Here is an 18,924-nt window from a genome sequence, read left to right as displayed (position 1 = left end):
TGGAGTTTGTGTTATTTGTGTTTGTTTTCTTTTCTATTATTCTCGTTCTCTGGCAGGAGGTCCTTCCCGAGGCGTCCGGAGGAGTGTTCTTGTTTTCGTTTTGTCTCGCCGGTGGAGCGTATTTGTGCCTAAATTGTTTCAACTTTTGATGCTAGATCTACGTTTTTCCATCGGCTTTCTAGAGACACGCGCCGCTCAGATGGGTTCACCGGCGTCTTCTTGCTTCGCCGCTATTTGTTCAGGCTATCGGGATCATCGGTGACCGGCGCGTGATTGTCACGCGCCAGTGAAGTTTTCTCTTCAACCGGCGCGTGGAGGTCTCGTTCCGGCGTTTTTTCGCCGTGCAAAGGCGGCGGTCGGGCACTGGGTGGCTGATCTGATGGCTGGCGGTTTCGGGGGAGGCGCGTGTTGTACATGCGCCGGTCTCAGGCGAAGACAGTGTTCCCCTCTGACGTTTTTGGATTGTATTTTCTGCTAGATGTGTTTGTGTATTCTCTTGTTTCTAGGTGCAGTTGCTTATATGTGGCTCAAGTTTTACTAAAATTTTCTTTGTTAGGGGGCTGATTGTAATTTTAGTGAAATTTGAGATTCTACATATGTAATTGTTTTTTTAAGTCAGATCCTTCTGAATTATTTACGAGTAGACTCTTTATATATATATATATATTGCTTATAATATAACCAAACAATCATAAAAAGGCCTTGTAAGGCTATATATATATATATATTTTGCTTATAATATAACCAAACAATTATAAAAAGGCCTCGTAAGGCTTACTTGTGTGAATAAATATTCGGACAATCTAAATCTTATGCTCCGTTTGTTTCGACGTAAAATGGTTTCAGGGAAGTCATTTTTCAGGAAACTATTTTTCGTCGAAAGCATTTTTCGGTGTTTGGCGCGTACGAAAAATCGCAAATATTTTTTTTTATATTTTTATTCAATCATATTAACTTATAAAAATCAATTTTTATTCACAACATAAAAATATTAATGTAAAATAATATAAAAATCATCGATGACGAGATTCGGTCACTGACCGACAAGATTCTGACTATTTTTACCTGATTTCGGCTAATATAGCCAGAATTCGAGATAAAGGCCAGAATCCGGACAGTTTCGTCGGAATCTGGGATAGCCGGATTCCGGCGAAAGTGGCCGGATCTGGCCAGATCCGTCCGGCCAGTTTACTGTTCTGGCCGGGAACCGGCCTCTCTGGCCAAGGCCGGCCGGGATCCGGCCTCTCTGGCCAGATTCGGGCGAAAGTGGCCGGATCTGGCCAGATCCGTCCGGCCAGTTTACTGTTCTGGCCGGGAACCGGCCTCTCTGGCCAAGGCCGGCCGGGATCCGGCCTCTCTGGCCAGATTCGGCCAGCCGGCCGGAATCCAGCTCTCTGGTCAGATCCGGCCAGATGGCCGGAATCCGGCCTTTCTGGCCAGATCCGGAATCTGGCTGACCGGATTCCGGCGAAGGTGACCGGATTTCGTCGCCAGATTCCGACGACATTAACCGGATGTTAGATTTCGATACCGGCAATATTTCGATAGTGGTCAGCTGCTTAAACGTGAAGGTCGACTGTACCGTTTGAAATAGATCGACTGCGTCTGGCGTCTTCGGAAAATGATTTACGTTTTTAAAAAGCATAAATCATTTTCCGAAATTTACTAAGCATTTTTGGTCAAACAGAAATCATTTTCCGGTTAACTATTATTTTCGCCCCTACCAAACAGCGAAAAATGTCGAAATCATTTTTCAGAAATCATTTTACGCCAAAACAAACGGAACATTATTCGAAAGTAGGCGTATAAGAATGTCAACGACTCACTAAATATGAGCCAAGTTATACAGGGTTGGGGAATGAGAAAAGAATAGGCTACACATACCGGCACCCCTATACTCTTATTCTTATAGTTTTTTTATTTGAATTTTAAAATTATTATTAAATTTATGATGAATTCTTATTAGATTTTTCATCCAATAATAATTTTGAAATCATATCTAAGGGTATGAAAGTACTAAATTGGAGACCTTTATGGGCCTATTGTTAGGATCTCAGGAGCGCGGCCGCGGATGGGACCTTCGTATGGAGTAGCCCACAAGCCCGGAGCCACAAATTACCACTTGCTCGACACTGGCTAATGGCTATCCTCCTTGAACCAGAAAAGTTAACCCATAATCTCATATGCCAAAAAAGATATCTTCTTCAGTCCTTTGAATTAGGCCCGCAGTTTCCATACCCTTGCTTTCACCATTTCCTATCAGTGAGTTTTATCTTTGATTTACTTGTTTTCATTTTTTTTTTCAATGCATGAACTGGTCGGTGAATATGCTTACTTTTTGCTGGGTTTGCTTTCCATTGTTGTTTGTTCAATTTGCCTGTCATGTGTATGGTGTATATTATGTGCATCTTGTTTCAATGGCCTCTCTTGTTATCTATTTGCTCTGTGATATTTATTTATTTCGAATATGGGATATACCCAGTTGAAAATCAAGGCTTATCTGCTGGAGGAAACGGGGACTAAAGTTTTTTTTTTTTTTTTTAAAAAAAGAAAAGAAAAGAAAAACAAATGGAAAGCTTTTCAATTCTATACAGTGGACAAAATGCATAGAACGAGGTACATATACTGATTGCAAGTGGTTGCTCTCATGCGTGTTTTCTTTACCTCATTTTTGTTCGGTTTTGTTGCTGAGAAACTAGAGGCAACTGCAAGACGTGTGGAACTTGTTTCTATGGTCCTTGTTCTTGTTGTGGCAGAGTGTCAGTTGCCAAATCTTCATCCAAATCAGGAGCATTCACGATTCTTTGAATAATAAATTATATGGAAACTTCACTGGAATTAAAAAGAAGATTTTGAGACTTATCTTTGTTGTAAAATTTTTAGCCTTTTAATTCCTGGAGCGTGGCCTGTTTGCACCAGCATGCGTTTGGGGTGGGGTGGGGAGAAGAGAGGTGGAAGTGGCAATTTCAAGGTTCTTTTTCTACATGAGGGATGTTGTTTTGGGTATGGCAAATGTTAAAAAACTAAGGATTCTTGGGTGTTGTTATTAGTTTTATAAGATAGATAAATGTACCCTAGATATGGTGGATTATAATGGGTCTCTTTATATCTTGAGTAGTTCTTCTGATGTGAATGGATAATGACTGTTGTAGAGCGTGTAGTTACTGGGCCTTTGTGGTAGACATATCACATTTCCAGGTATCTATAGAACTTTCAGAGTAACGGGTACAAATTCTATGATGTTTTTAAATTTCTTAATTAAGAGGAAGGGATATCGGGGCTTAAAATGCTTGAATGAGGTTTAACTAGTATAGATTCCTTTATGTTAGTGAAATCCACATGTGGATTTATGTCTCTGTAATATATGGTTTTTGAAAATCAGTAGAAAGAATATTATATTTCAAATTCAAGGATTGAGTTAGAGTGGGATATTCCTTAGCATCCCCCTCCCCAACCACCTAAAAATAAAAACATAAAAAAGGTTGCTTCATGATTCAGCAAATATATAAATTTGTTATCAATGTACTGATTATGGTTATAGAAAAAGTTAAGAGTAATGCTTTACCCCCATCCCACTGGCCAACATAAGCCCTTGTTAAAAAAAAAAAAAAAAAAAAATCAAGGGTTGTTGGGTACTGCCACGTCAGCACATCTGCCCAGTAGGATGGGGGTGCTGTTTTTGGCACTTCTCAAAAAGTTAACAGCTTACTTTCAGTTTTGCTTACATAAAGTTCCTGGTTCAGATCTCTTGTTCCAATTCTCATCTCATGTGATTTCTTTGTTGCAGAAGTAGAAATCATATGATATGGCCATGGAGATGCAGTCAATCTTCTGTCCCAAATTGCCTTCCCTATCATCCATCCGTGGTGTCACCTCTTGCTTCTTTTTCTGCCCAAGTTGTCTCAAATGCCATAGGAAATACAAGATCTTTAGTTCCTTAGATTATTCATTGAAGCACAAGGGTGTCAAAGAAGTCAGTTTAAGAGCAATTGACGATAAGGAATTGATTACAGAGTGCCAAAATGGTCCTGGAAATGGAAAGGAACTTTCTGGTGAGCTATACAATCAATTAATATGTGCTTGTTGCAGGGTAGGAGATATTGACAAGGCTTTGGCTCTTCTTGCGCAAATGGAGGCTTTGGGCTTTCATCCAAACTTAATATCATACACTCATTTGATTGAAGCTCTTGGAAGTATTGGCAGGACTTCAGAAGCTGAAGCAGTATTTCAAGAAATGATATGTTCTGGGTTTAAGCCTAGAGTGAAAATGTACAATGTTTTGCTAAGAGTTTTCTTAAAGAAAGGCCTCCTGAGAGTTGCAGTTAAGGTATTAGAGGTAATGGGCGATTTGGGTATTCATAAGAATCAAGAAACATATGAGGTTCTTGTGGATTACTATGTGAATGCCGGGCGATTGGAAGATACTTGGGCAATAATCAATGAAATGAGGTGCAAGAGGTTTCAGCTGAGCTCATTTGTGTATAGCAAAGTTATTGGTCTTTACAGGGATAATGGGATGTGGAAGAAAGCAATGGGAATTGTAGAAGAGATTAGGGAGATGGGGATGTCATTAGATAAACAGATTTATAACAGCATTATAGATACGTTTGGGAAATATGGCGAGTTAGATGAAGCATTGGAAGTGTTTGAGAAAATGAAACAAGAAGGTATAATACCTGATATAACAACATGGAACTCATTAATTCGGTGGCACTGTAGGGCTGGGAATCTATCTAAGGCCCTTGAGTTGTTCACTGAAATGCAAGAACAAGGGTTATATCCTGACCCAAAGATCTTTATTACCATTATTAGTCGTTTGGGAGAGCAGGGAAAATGGCACGTGATCAAGAAGAATTTTGAGACTATGAAATATAGAGGACATAAAAAAAGTGCCGCCATTTATGCAGTTTTAGTTGACATTTATGGGCAATATGGGAGATTTCATGATGCTGAGGGGTGTATATCTGCTCTAAAGTCAGAAGGTGTTCAACTTTCAGCTAGCATGTTTTGTATCATAGCAAATGCTTATGCTCAGCAGGTCTTCTGTTCCACACCTCCTTTGTTTTTACTCTCTCCTTGTACCGTTATTGTTTTCCTCTTCTTCTTTTTTTTTGGGGGGGGTGGGGGGGGGGGGGGGGGGATCACTCCTAAAGGACTAGCTAAGTTGCAATTGGAGCTCTCTAGAATGACTTATAAAGTCCAATCTCACCTATTAAGTATTCAATGTAAGACTTATCAGTCACACAACACCTTTATAATCTATCCATTCAATGTGGGACTAACATTTTATGGGGTGTTACAATCTCCTCCACTCAAATCCCTGATGTTCTTGTTAGAGCTCGTATCATGCTGCAATGCCCAAGCGTCACATGGAATTACTAGGTTGCTATGATAACATTTGTAGTGACATAGAGAAAGCGCTAGTTACATTTACGCTTTGCTTTAAAATGACTAGTTAAGTTGCAATTGGAACTCTCTAAAATCTATCCAATCTCATCTATTAAAGAACTAATCTGAGACTTAGCATCCACACAACACGTTTACAATCCACCCACTTTGGGCAAATCACCCACCCAGATGTGAGACAAACTTTTCAGGGGTGTCACAACTTCTAAGATAATGTCTAGTGAGTAGTTGGAATCTATTTAATTGAGATGATGATGAAACCCAAATGGCGGTTTTAGACTTTTGCGAAGCTTTGTTTTAAGAGAGAAAATGAGAAAGCACTATGAACTGGGGACTGATATACAATTCCTTTTGCTGCCTCTTACAGTGGAAGATCCTTAATCTTTGTCGTCTCCATGTACATAAGCTGCCCTTGTTACTTTTCAAAGCATGTCTGTTTTTCAGAGCAATTACACATATACTTCTATAATAATATCTGTATCTCTTCATGTTATTGGCTTTGTGTCTAGGCATGGACTTCCAACTCATTCTTATTAATTAAATATGACAAATAAAAACTCTTTAGGATTGATTTGTAGAATACAAATGAATTTTGCTACTTTTTCAAGATCATTTGCTGATGCCTTTTTTTTAATATATATATATATATATATATATATAACACTTGAAAATCTTTTCAGCATTAATAGTAATTTTATTTTTGGCAGGGATTATGTGAACAGACACTGAAGGTGCTTCAGCTCATGGAAGCAGAGGGAATTGAGCCAAATATTATAATGTTGAATGTGTTGATCAATGCGTTTGGTGTTGCTGGGAGACAAATAGAGGCATTATCTATTTATGAACATATGAAAGAAAGTGTAAGCCTTTTTCTGTAGCTTTTCATTTATATAGTTAGGCATGATAATTTACACTGTAGACTCTTCACTTTCTTTGTCATCTTCATTCTTCAAGAATTTTTTATTTTATTTTTATTTTTTTTATTTAAAATGGTTCTAATGGTAATTTTCGTATTGTTTCTGAAGGGTATTAGTCCTGATGTGGTAACTTATAGTACGCTTATGAAGGCATATATTAGAGCAAAGAAATTTGATAGGGTGCGTACTCTCTGTCCTTCAGTGACTTCCAATTAATCTTTCTCATCCATATAAGATAAGAAAATTGATGCACTGTTTTAGGTTATTTGTTCTGCAACTTCTAATTAATTCCGAATTTGAGAGGGATATCATTGATCCCAATTCAATAATCTAGATCATTTTCCATCTCTTTCCTTTTCTCTATCTCTTTGCCTAATTTATGTAATGGTTTATTGGCCAGGTGCCTGAAATGTACAAGGAAATGGAATATGCTGGATGTACTCCAGATAGGAAGGCTCGAGAGATGTTACAAGTTGCATTGATGGTTATTGAACAGAGACATCATAAGTATTAGGCCGGTCTGGACTCTTGTGTGATTCAATGTGCTCATGTTTGGTAAGGTGTTGATAATATGATAATCCAGATGACATGTGATACTCCTGTAAATCACAATCCTTTCGCAAATGGAATGAATATTGCTTGAGCTGAGGTGATCTCTTCTTTTCCCCTCTTAGTTTAGAGATTGGATGTCATAGATTTGTTTTTTGCTCATGATATGTTTGTCTTTCTATATGTCTTACACTTCCAGTTGTGACTTTATACCTGGATAGACTTGCTTTTACATTTGAAAACCTTGCCGACTATTATCCTGACATGGTTGTTGTATAATTTTTCAGAATGATGGGGATTTGACACTTGTTATGGAAACTAATATTTTCTCTGGGACTTCAAAACCTTGTCCACAGTTGGAATTATAATGTGCTGAATCTTGCGTAGTAGTGTAAACAACTGGTGAAGGATGCTCCAGTTAGCAGGAGTTATTTAGGCAGCGGATCTCCTGAAGTGTTCCTTCTCTAGTGAATTATATTAGCTGAAACTATTCTGAGGGTTTTGGAGGCTTCGTCTCAATCATCCATATATGACCTAGACATTTTTTAGTCAGAAATTTAGGGGCTCAAGCCAGCCATTTCCTGTTCTTTACCCTGCAGAATTAATTCGAGAATCCCTTACACTCCATGAAGAGATTTATATCTGTGCTTGCTGTGATCATCTGAGGCTGATATGCAGACACAGTGTATAGGGAAATATCAGCTGATTTGCAATTTCTAATGGACTTTTATTATGTGTTGATTACTTCAACCAGGTTTTTAAGCTTGTAAGAAATCTGAAAAGAAAAAGAAAAAAAGAATTGGGTTTAATATTGAAAGAGCATACAGAGCTGCAGATTGATAGATGTGGTGGAAAACACTTACAATTGGAGTGGAAACCAAGGGAAAGATGGATGCTTATTGTGGATTGACCTTGACCTGGATAATGGATTATGCTGGGTAAAGCCGTAAAGGGTTCTTGAACCAATTGGTTATGCTGAGCTTAAATCGCTCTCTTCTTTGACTTTAGACAGAATTTTAAACATGGATTATTCAAGTTCAAATCCACACGGCATATCATCTTCGATACAGCTGATAACTGTGAATTTATTGAGGCTTGCCTTGCTGTAGAGGCAGTTATTTTGATGGAATAGGAAATTGTTGGTAGGTAAAAGACCTTATCAAGGAGATGAGGAATAGACTCGCAGATGCTTCACAGATCTGCATGACCTAGAAAATGGCATATGAATATAAAAGGCTTGCAATGACTGCATGAACTTTTGAAGTTTGAGTTACCCCAAGGTAAGTCATTGTTGCTTGGAGAAGAATAGGAGTGACTTGGAAAGAATAAGATTATTTCCTTAGACAAACCCTGGACGCGTGGGCAAGAGATGAGTTTGACACTCATTAGAGCATGTGTTGGATGACACTTTAAAGCCGTCACTGTATGTCTCAGGAGCTTTGATCAGATGAGTTCAGCCTTTATGGCATCACTTAACATGGTCACGAAGGAATTTGGCTTAGTTGCTGTAAAAAAAAATTATAATATTTCTCCTGTAATTTTTTCTACCGTCTAAATTTAATTTTAAGTTTTTCATGAGAAAGAGAGAGAGAGAGTGAACAATGTTTGTCAACTCTCTCTTACTCGGCATTAACGGTTTTCTACTTAATCTAATTGTGGCTCAGATGTTCTGTTACTGGGCTTGGCTCTTTGTTTTATACACAGTTTTGTTTAGTTTGTGAAGTTTGAAAAGTGGAAAAGTATAATTAGATAAAGAAAAATGAAAAAAAAAAAAAAAAAAGGGGGTCGGGAGGAATAAAGAATATGGAGCCTTAAAATTAGAGGCTTCCACTTTTGCTCTAAAATTGTTATGAACAACTGATTTTTTATTTTTCAATTTAACTTGCTATTGATAGCTTTCTGAGCCTAAAGGTTTTGGGGAGGGCCAGAGGGGGATTTCATCAGCAGTCGTAGCTAGAGATCCTTATCCTCCGTGATTAGGGCAGATTACCCTCATCGCTGCCGTGGAAACCCTCCTTGGGTGGGCAACCCTTAAAACATGCATTGGCTATAGGTGAGAGAGAGTGAGAGTGAGAGAGAGAGAGAGAGAGAGAAGCACTTAAACAAAACCAAACCTTTTATAGCAAATAAGTAGCGTGGAAACATAAACCACGACCATATACACATACCTATGTTCTTAACAGGATATGCAAGTCGCATATACATATATAATGCGTTTCACTCCCAGCTCCACTAGCTATACTATGAACATAAAACCACTGTTATTTGTTACACCAAACTACTACGTAGGCTACGAAAGCCACGTACGCCTACAATTATTTATATAGCTATTTCCCTTCACCTTGTGCTTTGCGTTCAGAGAGCGTGAGGCTTCTCCAAGTCCTCAAGACCGGTGGGGCGGTACCAGGCCTTCTGCTCCAGCACAGAGTCAGCACCATCCACAGTTGAAGGCTGGAAGCCGGGCTTGCCCGCTGCGATCGATGCTTCGTCGGCAGGGGGTCCAAATACCCCTGTTTTTGGGTGTGGCTCCCAGTAGTTTTCAGATTGGGGCTGGATTACATGGTCTGGCACCACGTTGGAAATGTGATGATCATCAGGGTTCTTGTCATACACTGAGGTGTGCGCAGCTTTCCTGTACACATTATTAGCAGTTACACTACAATCAGAATTCAGAACATATATTCTATCCATACAATCAAACTAATAGCGTCTAGCAAAGTAGCTGAGATTGCACGGTGGAGCATGTTTGGCACATCAAGCAAAGCCCCAAAAAAAAAGGAGAACAGATAATAACCAATAAAAATTGGACGACTATTCAGTCAGGTAAGTCTTATAAGTGGTTTCTCATAATCAACGGCCTGAATTTAAATTCTTTTAAATTCAAATAAATAATTATAAACATCTTAATTCAGAGAGAACAGACGCGTTGAACATATGCCAATTCCCTACGTATTAGAGAGAGAGAAGGGGGAAGGGGCATGCTTGGCATTTCTGGAGAGAAGAAGGGCCTAGTTTGGACTTTGGACCTATTTCATTACAGTCAAGTGTAAAGGATAGACATGTCCCACCATGTGTTTTGTTATATACTCTATAATCCCGTCGCAGTCCCACTAGGCTTTCGAGTACGGAATGATAAAGAGACAATCGAACCATCGCTCTGATGTGGGTGGCATTCACGGTGTTAGGTGTCACCGGTTGATCTTTTAAGATATCCCAGCGTGTCCCATCATTATAAGGCCACGGTTCATTCCTAATCACGTGACCGGCATATGAGCTAATAGGATAAGGACGGCGCAGTTTTTTTTGCTATTTGGATATCGGTTTGCGCATTTCCTACGCTTTGTATCAAAAGAAGCCAAAAAAGACAAAAGCATGAAGCAAAGCCATAAGACACATCACATGGTGATGGAGCGTTGAGAGAGTTAATTGTCACGCTTTGCTGTGTGTCCATTTGCCGTCACAGTTGTCAAACCATTTTTTTTTTTTTTTACAAAGAACCATTCTTATAAATATGAGACCCATGGGTCAAAAAATTAGAGGTACAAAGACACCCTAAAAACAGTGCCAAGAGATTAGAGGTAGAGTTTTCTCCAACCAAGTTTATTCCTTAACTAGAAACATAGTTGTCTTTGCTAAAACATAGACAATATAATTTACCTCTTTCTTCACATGAAATACAAGAAAGGATCTAAGAAAGTGCAATTATGATCTAAAATCATCCCTGAAGTGTCCAGTTCTGATCTAATATCTAACAGGTCAGACTTCAAAGGAACTGAGAGACGGTAATCCAAACTATAAAATAAAAACAGCAAAAGCACAAAAATAATCTGATGGGTCGATGATTGCTCGCTGGCGCGTGATGGTGATTGATGTCAGGCGACCGGCAATGGGGCAAGAAATTCTTGGGGGGCGGGGGGCAGTGACAGCTGTGGAAGGCGGAGGAAGCTATCACGTGCGGTTCTGCAGTGTTCACATGTCGGCGAGTGGGACACACACCCACGAGTAAGATCTACTCGCAGGTACGTGTTGGACATGCTCCAGCGCGTGGTGGCCGGATAGGGAATCAGCTAGCGACAAAGCAGAATGGAGGAAGCTCAGATCACAATGGTGAGGCACGTGAGGTGGTGAAGCTTCTTGAAGTGGATAGATTTTTTTATCAAATCCACTAAGAAGGTGAAGATCCGAGGCTGAGAGCAGCGTGTCGAGGTTGAAACGGACCTTCCACATAGGGGTAGAAGCCAAAGAAGGTGTTGATCTAGGATAATTCACCATCGGCGATAGATAAGATCTCCTAAGAGGTTGGTGGAGCCTCAAAAGAGACAAGGAGGGGAGGGAAAAGGAGGAAGAGGGGAGTAAGGGGGAAGGGGGAGGAGTGAAAACCACTCCCTCCTTCCCACTCCCTCCTTCCCCGCAGTTAGGAAAAAGAGTCAGGTTATCTTCGTAGGAGAGAGGGAATAGCGTTGTTCATAAATAATATGGTCAGAAACAACTTCTTTTCTTTTCTTTTTTTTTAGAGTAATAATTCTTTCTAATATTTTTTTTTTCTCTCTTGTTGTTTTTTTATCTTTTCATTTTTACTAAATAATTGTAAGAAGAGTGGAGAAAGGATAAGGCCAGCCCAAGATCCAAGGGAGAAGTGCTGACTAGACGACCCCAATGAACATTAAGCTTATCTTGTCTTGCTTTGTGATATATTAATTAAGCTTAAGAGCAGCACAAGGTCCAAGGAAGAAGCAGTGAAAAGAGCAGGCCATTGTATCTACTTCGCACACATGTGCGTGATAAGCGATATGGTGGAGGGAGAGTCAAACCACCCAAATCTTGGAATTAATAATTATTCAATTGTTAAACCATATAAGCGTACGCCAGTACGCGTGAGCAGGAAAGTTCCTCAAAGAAAATAAAAAAAAAATAGGTAATATATAATTTAAAAAAAGAAAAAAAAGGATCTAATTTCAACTGTTAGACATGATCTCAACCAAAGTTCGAAATATGAATAAATATGAGCATAAATAACTAGGAAACGGTCAAGGCATAGGACAGCTGTCTTGGTGGTTAACAAGTGAGTATATATATAATCGTATACAACAATATTTCCAAAACAATTTTTTTTTTCTATCATGATCCATGCCCCATGGGTGGTTTGGAATATATATATATATATTTGTGCAAATAAATTTTAGTTGGGTGGTTCTTGGTGTGTAATGTGTCCTGTTTGTTTTTGAAGTTTTGTTTGTACTAATTCAATTCTTTTGATTAATAATATTCCTACTTATTCATAAAAAAAAAAATTATATTCCATGCACAGTTATCTTGTAAGACTCATTGGATTACTCTTTTGATTTTGTACTATAAAATACCGATACGGATCATGTAAGCTTTTGTCCTCATCCACCGGGCACCGAATCACCGAATAGCAAATACCGCCCCAAGAGCTCGGGGTGCGAAAACATAGCGACACAATTCGAAATGACGTCGTTTTCGTTGTTTTTCGGAAGAAAAAAAAAGGTATTCGCCAACAGATTTGAAAAGAATAAAAAAATAAAATCAAAAGTTATCCACGAAGACATTAAAGATGCAGATGGCGGAAGACGAAGGCAAAGTGTGAGAGATTTAGCAATCAAGCAAAAGATTCTCACCCGTCGGTCAGAAGATCAGGAAACATACAATTAATTCTAAAAGTCGTTAAAAGAAATTTTACTGAATTTTCTGGAAAAAAAAAAAAAAAAAAAATCGGCTACCAACAAATTTACAGAGATACTAAACTGATTCCTAAATCCTGATTCCGGCAACCAAACTATCTCGGAAAAACCATCTAAATGAGTGGCTTTCTTACGAGTTGTTATTATTTAAACTACAAAACGAACAAGGCCTGCAAGAAATTAGTCAGGAAATGGCACGTCGGTCTTAGGAAATGAACCATAAAACAGTCAACAAGAAAGATTTCTAAACAAAGACTTTTTTAATTTCCATAGTCTCTCATTCCTCAATCCTCAGCATCTCAGATCTCAACAAAGAGCACTACAGATGAAAAAAGATAGCCCCCGAGTTTCAAACGAACTTTCAGTACATTTTTTCAACGATCAATCGCTCTAATCATGTCAGAAATTAACCAGTGCGTCGGAAAATCTCCCAAGAAAAATCAAAGCAAACCAAACACAGAAAATTTTCGCAGCAAACCACAAAAAAAAAAGGACCAATACAAGCCGTAATATAAACACACAGTAGCCCAAGGAACACGCAAGAGCTTCACTAAAAAAGAAAGGAAGAGAGAGAGAGAGAGAGAGAGAGAGAGAGAAACCTGAGAGTGAAAGCAGAGGAGAGAGCGGGAACGGGCGAGTTGGAGGTCCAGATCTGGTTAACGACTCGCTTGCCCAAGCTCAGAGCGACCCCTCGGTTCTTCGAATTGGCGGCCATACAATGATGCAACCTGACAAGGGAAAGAGCAGTAGAGAGAGCCAGATAGTGTGCGAGAGGGAGCGGTAACTTTCTCTGTTCGCAATATTGCGCCCAACTCCTTAAATAATGTGCGCGTGGACGTTAACCGCCCCAACAGCCTCGCTTCCTCGGTCCGCACCTACCCCGTACGTGTTAGTAGTACCTAACGGTACCCACACCTTACGCCCTTTACCTTCCTTCTTTTCTCACTCAATCTCCCTTTCTTTTAGATTTCCGTTAAGTTTTGACGGAATCTTCGTGCTTATTTTCAAGATTCCGTCTGTCCGTCAACCACGCGTTTTTAGAAAGCACCTTCTTCTCCTATCATATTGTTGTGTATAATGATAGAAAGGACGGGAGCCATTACCAAATACTTGTTCAGTGTTTATTCTTCGACGTCTATCTCTAAATATTTATTCGACTTACAAATGAATTATTTTACTTGAGAAATACTATTCACACTTTTATTGAAATGTATATTTTTTGATGCGACAGAAAAAAATATTATTTTATTTAAAATTTAATAGTAATTAATTCAAAATTTAATGATAATTTTCAATGTTGCTGGAGAAATTTATAGAAAAATTAAAAAGAGTGATGTTAGGGATATATATTACAAATTTTTATATGATTAATTATGTGGTCATTTACTCATTTATAATGGTAATGACTATTTAGTGTAACCCAGGACGAAATCACGACGTTTATTTTAGAGATCGGATATAATTCTAAAATAAAATTAAAAATATATTTTTCAATTATTCATTTATGACTAAGCCTTCAAAATTTATATAAACTATGCTTTATATAATATATTCATGTCCAAAAAGTATAATATACCTTCAAAATACATGAAGTAAATTTTCAAGTTTATATGTAAAAAAAAAAAAGAAAAGTAAAAAATAACATCAATTATGCTGATTGAACTCGACACGTACGCCGTACGCCTTGGACGAGTAAAAGTCGTCAATTATCATATCTATTCTAAATCTTTCAGCAATTTTATTTCACAATTAGACAACTAGATAATCTCCATGAAAGTCATCATTCATAGATGCAAAAGTCTTAGTCTTGAAAATTGCTAGATAATCTTTGAGCAATTTTAAAGTATTGTCTTAAAAAAATAAAAATAAGATTAAATTTTCTGCAAACTAATTTGTACCAAATTTATTACAAATAAATTTCAAATAATGACATATGTCATTTGCACATGTTTTTTTAATTGTATATGCTTCTCACGTACTTTTTTAAAGCTTAAAGAACACATGTCGTTTTTAGACACTGGTTTATATGAATTTTTTATAAATCAGTTTGTAAAAAATTTGTGTCCTTGAAAATATTTATATATGAAAAAATAAAATTAAATGAAAAACTGGCCGAGTAATTACCATTGAAAAGAAAGAGTCAAAACTATGTGAATCAACACATTTTTCTTGAAAAATGATTCAATAGTTTTTAGCTTGCCAATATGGTTCAAATATTTCAACAATTTTATTTCTCATTGTAGACAACGGGATAAGAATAATTCTAAAGTCACTATTTTGTCATACTTGTATTCCTAAAATAATAATGTGGCTTTTAAAATCACAACTGGATCAAAATTCAATAGTAATCAATCACAAGTTCAATGGTGATTTTAAAAGTTACATCATTTTTTTTCGGGACACAAAAATAATAAAAGAGTGACTTCTAACATTATTCACAGGATAATCTCCAAAAAAAATCATCATTCATTTTATTTCAATCTTGACAATATTTACATATGAAAAAACTTGCTCAATAATTATCTTTGAAACCGAAAAAGACAAAGACTAGCTGAATCAACATATTTATTTTAGGGAAAAATATAATTTAGCCCTCAAACTACTATCATTTTTTCGGATGGCCCCCAAACTACTAAGGTTTGCATTCTGGTCCACAAATTACCAAAACCTTTGAAAAATGTCAATTTTGACGAAATATCTCCATAATACCACTGTCACGTATCATTTTTCAATTAAAAAATAATTCAAAAAAAATCAAAAAATTCAAAACTAAAAAAACTAAAATTTGATTTTTGATTTTTTTGATTTTTTAAAAAATATTGCGATCGACCAGAGGACGTACTGCTTCTTTCCAGCATTGTTGTTGGGCATGATGCACGCCTGTAGCTCGGCGAACTCGTTCCCACCTCTCCGAACGTGGACATGGCTAATTTCCTATCCTTCGATGTCTATGATATTGATCTTTCAAAGGTTATGAATGATTCTAATTTGAATTTTGTTTTGTTACAAACGACGAACAAGTCTATCATCATTGTGAAAAACCTTGATCGGTTTCTAACGAAGAAATCAACGGCCGTGAGCTTGTTCGTTGATGTTCATACCCATTTTCCTTTCTGTGATTTTTTGATATTCAAAATATTGGTCAATCGCTACCTGGGGGGGCTTTTGGGCCACCTCTAGATGGATAGTGGCCCGAATGCCACTCTTGATCACTGGGGAGTGGCCACGTGGCTACCCCTGATTCTTGGGGGCGGCCGCGCACCACCCCTAGATGGATCTAGGGGTGGCCCGATGGCCACCTAGGCCCTGGGGATGGCAGCACAACCACCCCAGGTCCCTAGGGGCTGCTGCACGCTACCCCTAGATCTAGGGGGTGGCTTGCAGGCCACCCCTCCCCAACCTCAAACCCCCTATTTTCTTTTTATTTTTATTTTTTTTTAATATAATATTTTAAGTTTTTAAATTAATAATTAAATAAAAAATTAATATTTTAAAATGATGTGGCTAAAATATTGATGTGATACTAACAGTGGTTGTAAAAATGGATAAAATAACCTGTTTCAAATTCGCGAAAAAAGCTAAGCATTGAATACTGACTTTAGAAAATGAGATATCAAATTTAAATGACGCTTCGACTACATAAGTTTTTAGACATCTACTATTTTTTATTTTTTTTAAAAAAGGCATATATTCACAAGTGATAATTTAATTTATGTACATGTACGAGGGAGAGAAAATATTAGAAGGAATAAAGTAGCAAATTGGAAATAAAATTTTAAATTTAAAGGTTGGTCAATCATCTTGTCACATCAACATAAAGAATGAAACTGAATGCATTCAGCGGGAATTTTTATTTTTTTTAAGGTATAACAAAATAAACGAACGATAGGCAACAGACATTAGAGCAGCGAAAATTAAAAAAACACAAAATTAAATACAAGTAAATCAACAAAAGAACCCAATCTAAACATATGCCTAGCACTTCACTGACACGAAGGAAGACCTGAAAGGTGAAAAGTAGAGTGGAAATAAAGCCAGCAAAACTGGTGGTTGCGGTTCATGATGCAGTCCATATGGGCATAAGTGCTTTTTGAAAAAATCCGGAGGAGGACATGGATGATGGATCTATTACAAAAGACCCACGGTGGTAGAGACGTGTGTAGCCCAAGTGTGCCAAGGACAAGAGCCATGCATAGAGTGGACAAAAGTATACCGGTAAAGGTGGAGAGAAAACGTATGGATGATAGAGTATAGGTATACGTAGATTTGATTGCCTTCTGTAGGAATTGTAAGCAGATAAAATTGCTTTATCAAAAAGTCACTCGCGCTTTTAGAATAAATAAATAAACAAAAATATCTAAATTAAATTGGAAGAATTTCTTCAATTTTAGTATATTAAAATTATGTGTTCAAAATACATATTAATTAAATAAATTAAATTAACAAATTGCTCAAATTCAATTTGGAGTTTTTTTTTTTTTTTTTTTTTTTTTAAAGTGTGTTAGTATTTTGTATTGACAACATTCTGGTTGACAAAAACACTTTATGTAACGATTGCTTTTTGACAGGATTATCGGTTATATTTAGATTCTTCATGTAATCTGGACAGTGTCTCATTTCATGCCACTTGTTGGTCACAAGTTTCTAGAAGATGTCCATAAAGATTTCATGCAATTTCCAAGTCAAAACAGTCGGTTCCTGTGCAATCGTCCGGACGAGCCTTTGAAGGCGTCCGGACACCCCGTAGTGTCTAGAAGCTTAAGTGTTGCAGCTATTCAGACAATCGAGCTACACCGTTCGGACACTAGGTCAGGTTACTCCGAGTTCGACACGGAGTTGGATTTCAGACGACACTATTTGGGAAGGTTCTGCCAGACGTCCGGACAACGTGGCAACACGTTCGAACACTACACAGTGTTCTAGAATATTCCGAGTCTCCTTTACGGTTGCGGAAATGAGTGACAGCATTGACCGTCCAGATGCTCGGTCAAGCCGTCCGGACGCGGTCCTGTTTTGAGAAGAATTGCCCTATTCTAAAAAGGCAGTTGCGGAAGACCATCCGGACACTACTTGCCAGATCGAGTCAGATTTTAAGCAGAATTAAGTTTTCTATAAGCTTATAAATAGATGGCTCTAAGTTTGTAATTTGCAAGAATTCAGTATAGAATTCCATAGTGCTTAGAGATGGTGTTTAAGGAGAATTAAGGATCCGCTAGCTCTCTTAGCTCTCTAGCCGTTGTCAGTGTGTGCTTAACTGTTTGTGTGAAGTTTATCTTAGAGGTTGGTCATAAGGTAAATGATTCAATTGAAGACCCCTTCAAGTAGGAGACTTGGTTGAGAAGCGTTCACGATGAATTTCGTATCAAGGTCATAAGGACGATCGCTGCATCGGAGTATGTGAGTGTTAATTTATATGTACTATCTTTATCTTCTGAATAGTGGATATTCTGAATTTAGCTGTTCCAGAGTAGTTTTTCTCTTTACATAATTTTCATCTCGTCACTAAAATATTTATCTCTTTTAAATTTTACGATTTAAATATTTTATTGTACACTATCGTACACATAATAAATTAAAAGTAAATTTTATTTTTCAAAGGACAACTCGAAAGAAACTTTATTGGTAGGGAAAAATGTGAGATAGGTGTACACGCAATTCCCGCGGTCTTTTCAATCTTAATTCCTTGTTTTTTCAGCTAATGACAGATTGACAGTGGGCGATTACTGGGCCATTTCCTAGTACTACCTAATCAACTTCACCCTGTATAACACATTTTTCAAAGGAAACAAAAAATGCTCTTAACTGAAAAACAATTAATTAATTAAGACTTTAAAAAATAAAATAAAATAAAACAAGAAAGGTTACTAATCTCTATGAAATTTGGGATTAGCCAATTCGATCCTAGACTCCTAGTCGTGTACACAATAACAAAAAATTTGTTTGTACGTAAAGGTCGGAGAAACCAGTAATGACGTTGGTTAATTAGGACCGTAGACCCTGAGGGTGCTTCCACCCAATCACTCGTTGCCTCATAGTAATTAACGAAATGGGCATCATAGAATAAGCACAAAAATGGTCAATAAGTAGGTTTAGCCCCAACTAAAGCATAGTCTGACTCCACACTATGAAGTGGGCGGGTTTAACGGGTCATTGTTTAATTAATAATTGTTAGAAATATCATGTGTTTGGTGGGAAACTCCACATCCAAAGCTTACCCATAAATGCCAATGCTTCAATCATGGCTCACGCAGTTAACTCAGTTTTAATTTTTAAATACACCGGCCAGTTGACATTCACCTATAACTTCAATGATATTATTTCTATCTTATTAAATAAATAAATAAAAAATG

The 18,924-nt window shown here is 37.5% G+C and overlaps 2 protein-coding genes across 2 annotated transcripts; one reads left to right on the top strand and one right to left on the bottom strand.

Annotated features, from left to right (window-relative positions):
* Positions 1-2,111: 2,111 nt before the first annotated feature.
* LOC133853615 (pentatricopeptide repeat-containing protein CRP1, chloroplastic-like) lies at positions 2,112-8,569 on the top strand. Its single transcript, XM_062289615.1, has 6 exons — positions 2,112-2,262; positions 3,788-5,038; positions 6,114-6,266; positions 6,432-6,503; positions 6,724-6,972; positions 7,160-8,569. The coding sequence occupies exons 2-5, from the start codon at positions 3,806-3,808 to the stop codon at positions 6,835-6,837; spliced, it is 1,572 nt and encodes a 523-aa protein (XP_062145599.1). The 5' UTR covers positions 2,112-2,262; positions 3,788-3,805; the 3' UTR covers positions 6,838-6,972; positions 7,160-8,569.
* Positions 8,570-8,970: 401 nt separating this feature from the next.
* Positions 8,971-13,376, bottom strand: LOC133853630 (late embryogenesis abundant protein At5g17165-like). The gene is made up of 2 exons (XM_062289622.1): positions 13,174-13,376; positions 8,971-9,504 (listed from the first exon to the last, which is right to left on the bottom strand). The coding sequence occupies exons 1-2, from the start codon at positions 13,287-13,289 to the stop codon at positions 9,228-9,230; spliced, it is 393 nt and encodes a 130-aa protein (XP_062145606.1). The 5' UTR covers positions 13,290-13,376; the 3' UTR covers positions 8,971-9,227.
* Between the last annotated feature and the right edge of the window lie 5,548 nt (positions 13,377-18,924).

This window comes from Alnus glutinosa, chromosome 1, assembly GCF_958979055.1.
Source record: "Alnus glutinosa chromosome 1, dhAlnGlut1.1, whole genome shotgun sequence".
NCBI classification, from domain to species: Eukaryota; Viridiplantae; Streptophyta; class Magnoliopsida; order Fagales; family Betulaceae; genus Alnus; species Alnus glutinosa.
Note: the sequence above shows the minus strand (reverse complement) of the source record. Positions and strands in the feature narration are given on the sequence as shown.

What these genes read in the sequence shown, in the direction of transcription:
- LOC133853615 (XM_062289615.1), top strand. Translation starts at nt 3,806, where the DNA reads ATGGCCATGGAGATGCAGTCAATCTTCTGTCCCAAATTGCCTTCCCTA. An exon ending in CAAATGCTTATGCTCAGCAG is followed by an intron (nt 5,039 to 6,113) that starts GTCTTCTGTTCC and finishes TATTTTTGGCAG; the next exon opens with GGATTATGTGAACAGACACT. An exon ending in GAGCAAAGAAATTTGATAGG is followed by an intron (nt 6,504 to 6,723) that starts GTGCGTACTCTC and finishes TTTATTGGCCAG; the next exon opens with GTGCCTGAAATGTACAAGGA.
- LOC133853630 (XM_062289622.1), bottom strand. Translation starts at nt 13,289, where the DNA reads ATGGCCGCCAATTCGAAGAACCGAGGGGTCGCTCTGAGCTTGGGCAAG. An exon ending in TCCTCTGCTTTCACTCTCAG is followed by an intron (nt 9,505 to 13,173) that starts GTTTCTCTCTCT and finishes TAATGTGTACAG; the next exon opens with GAAAGCTGCGCACACCTCAG.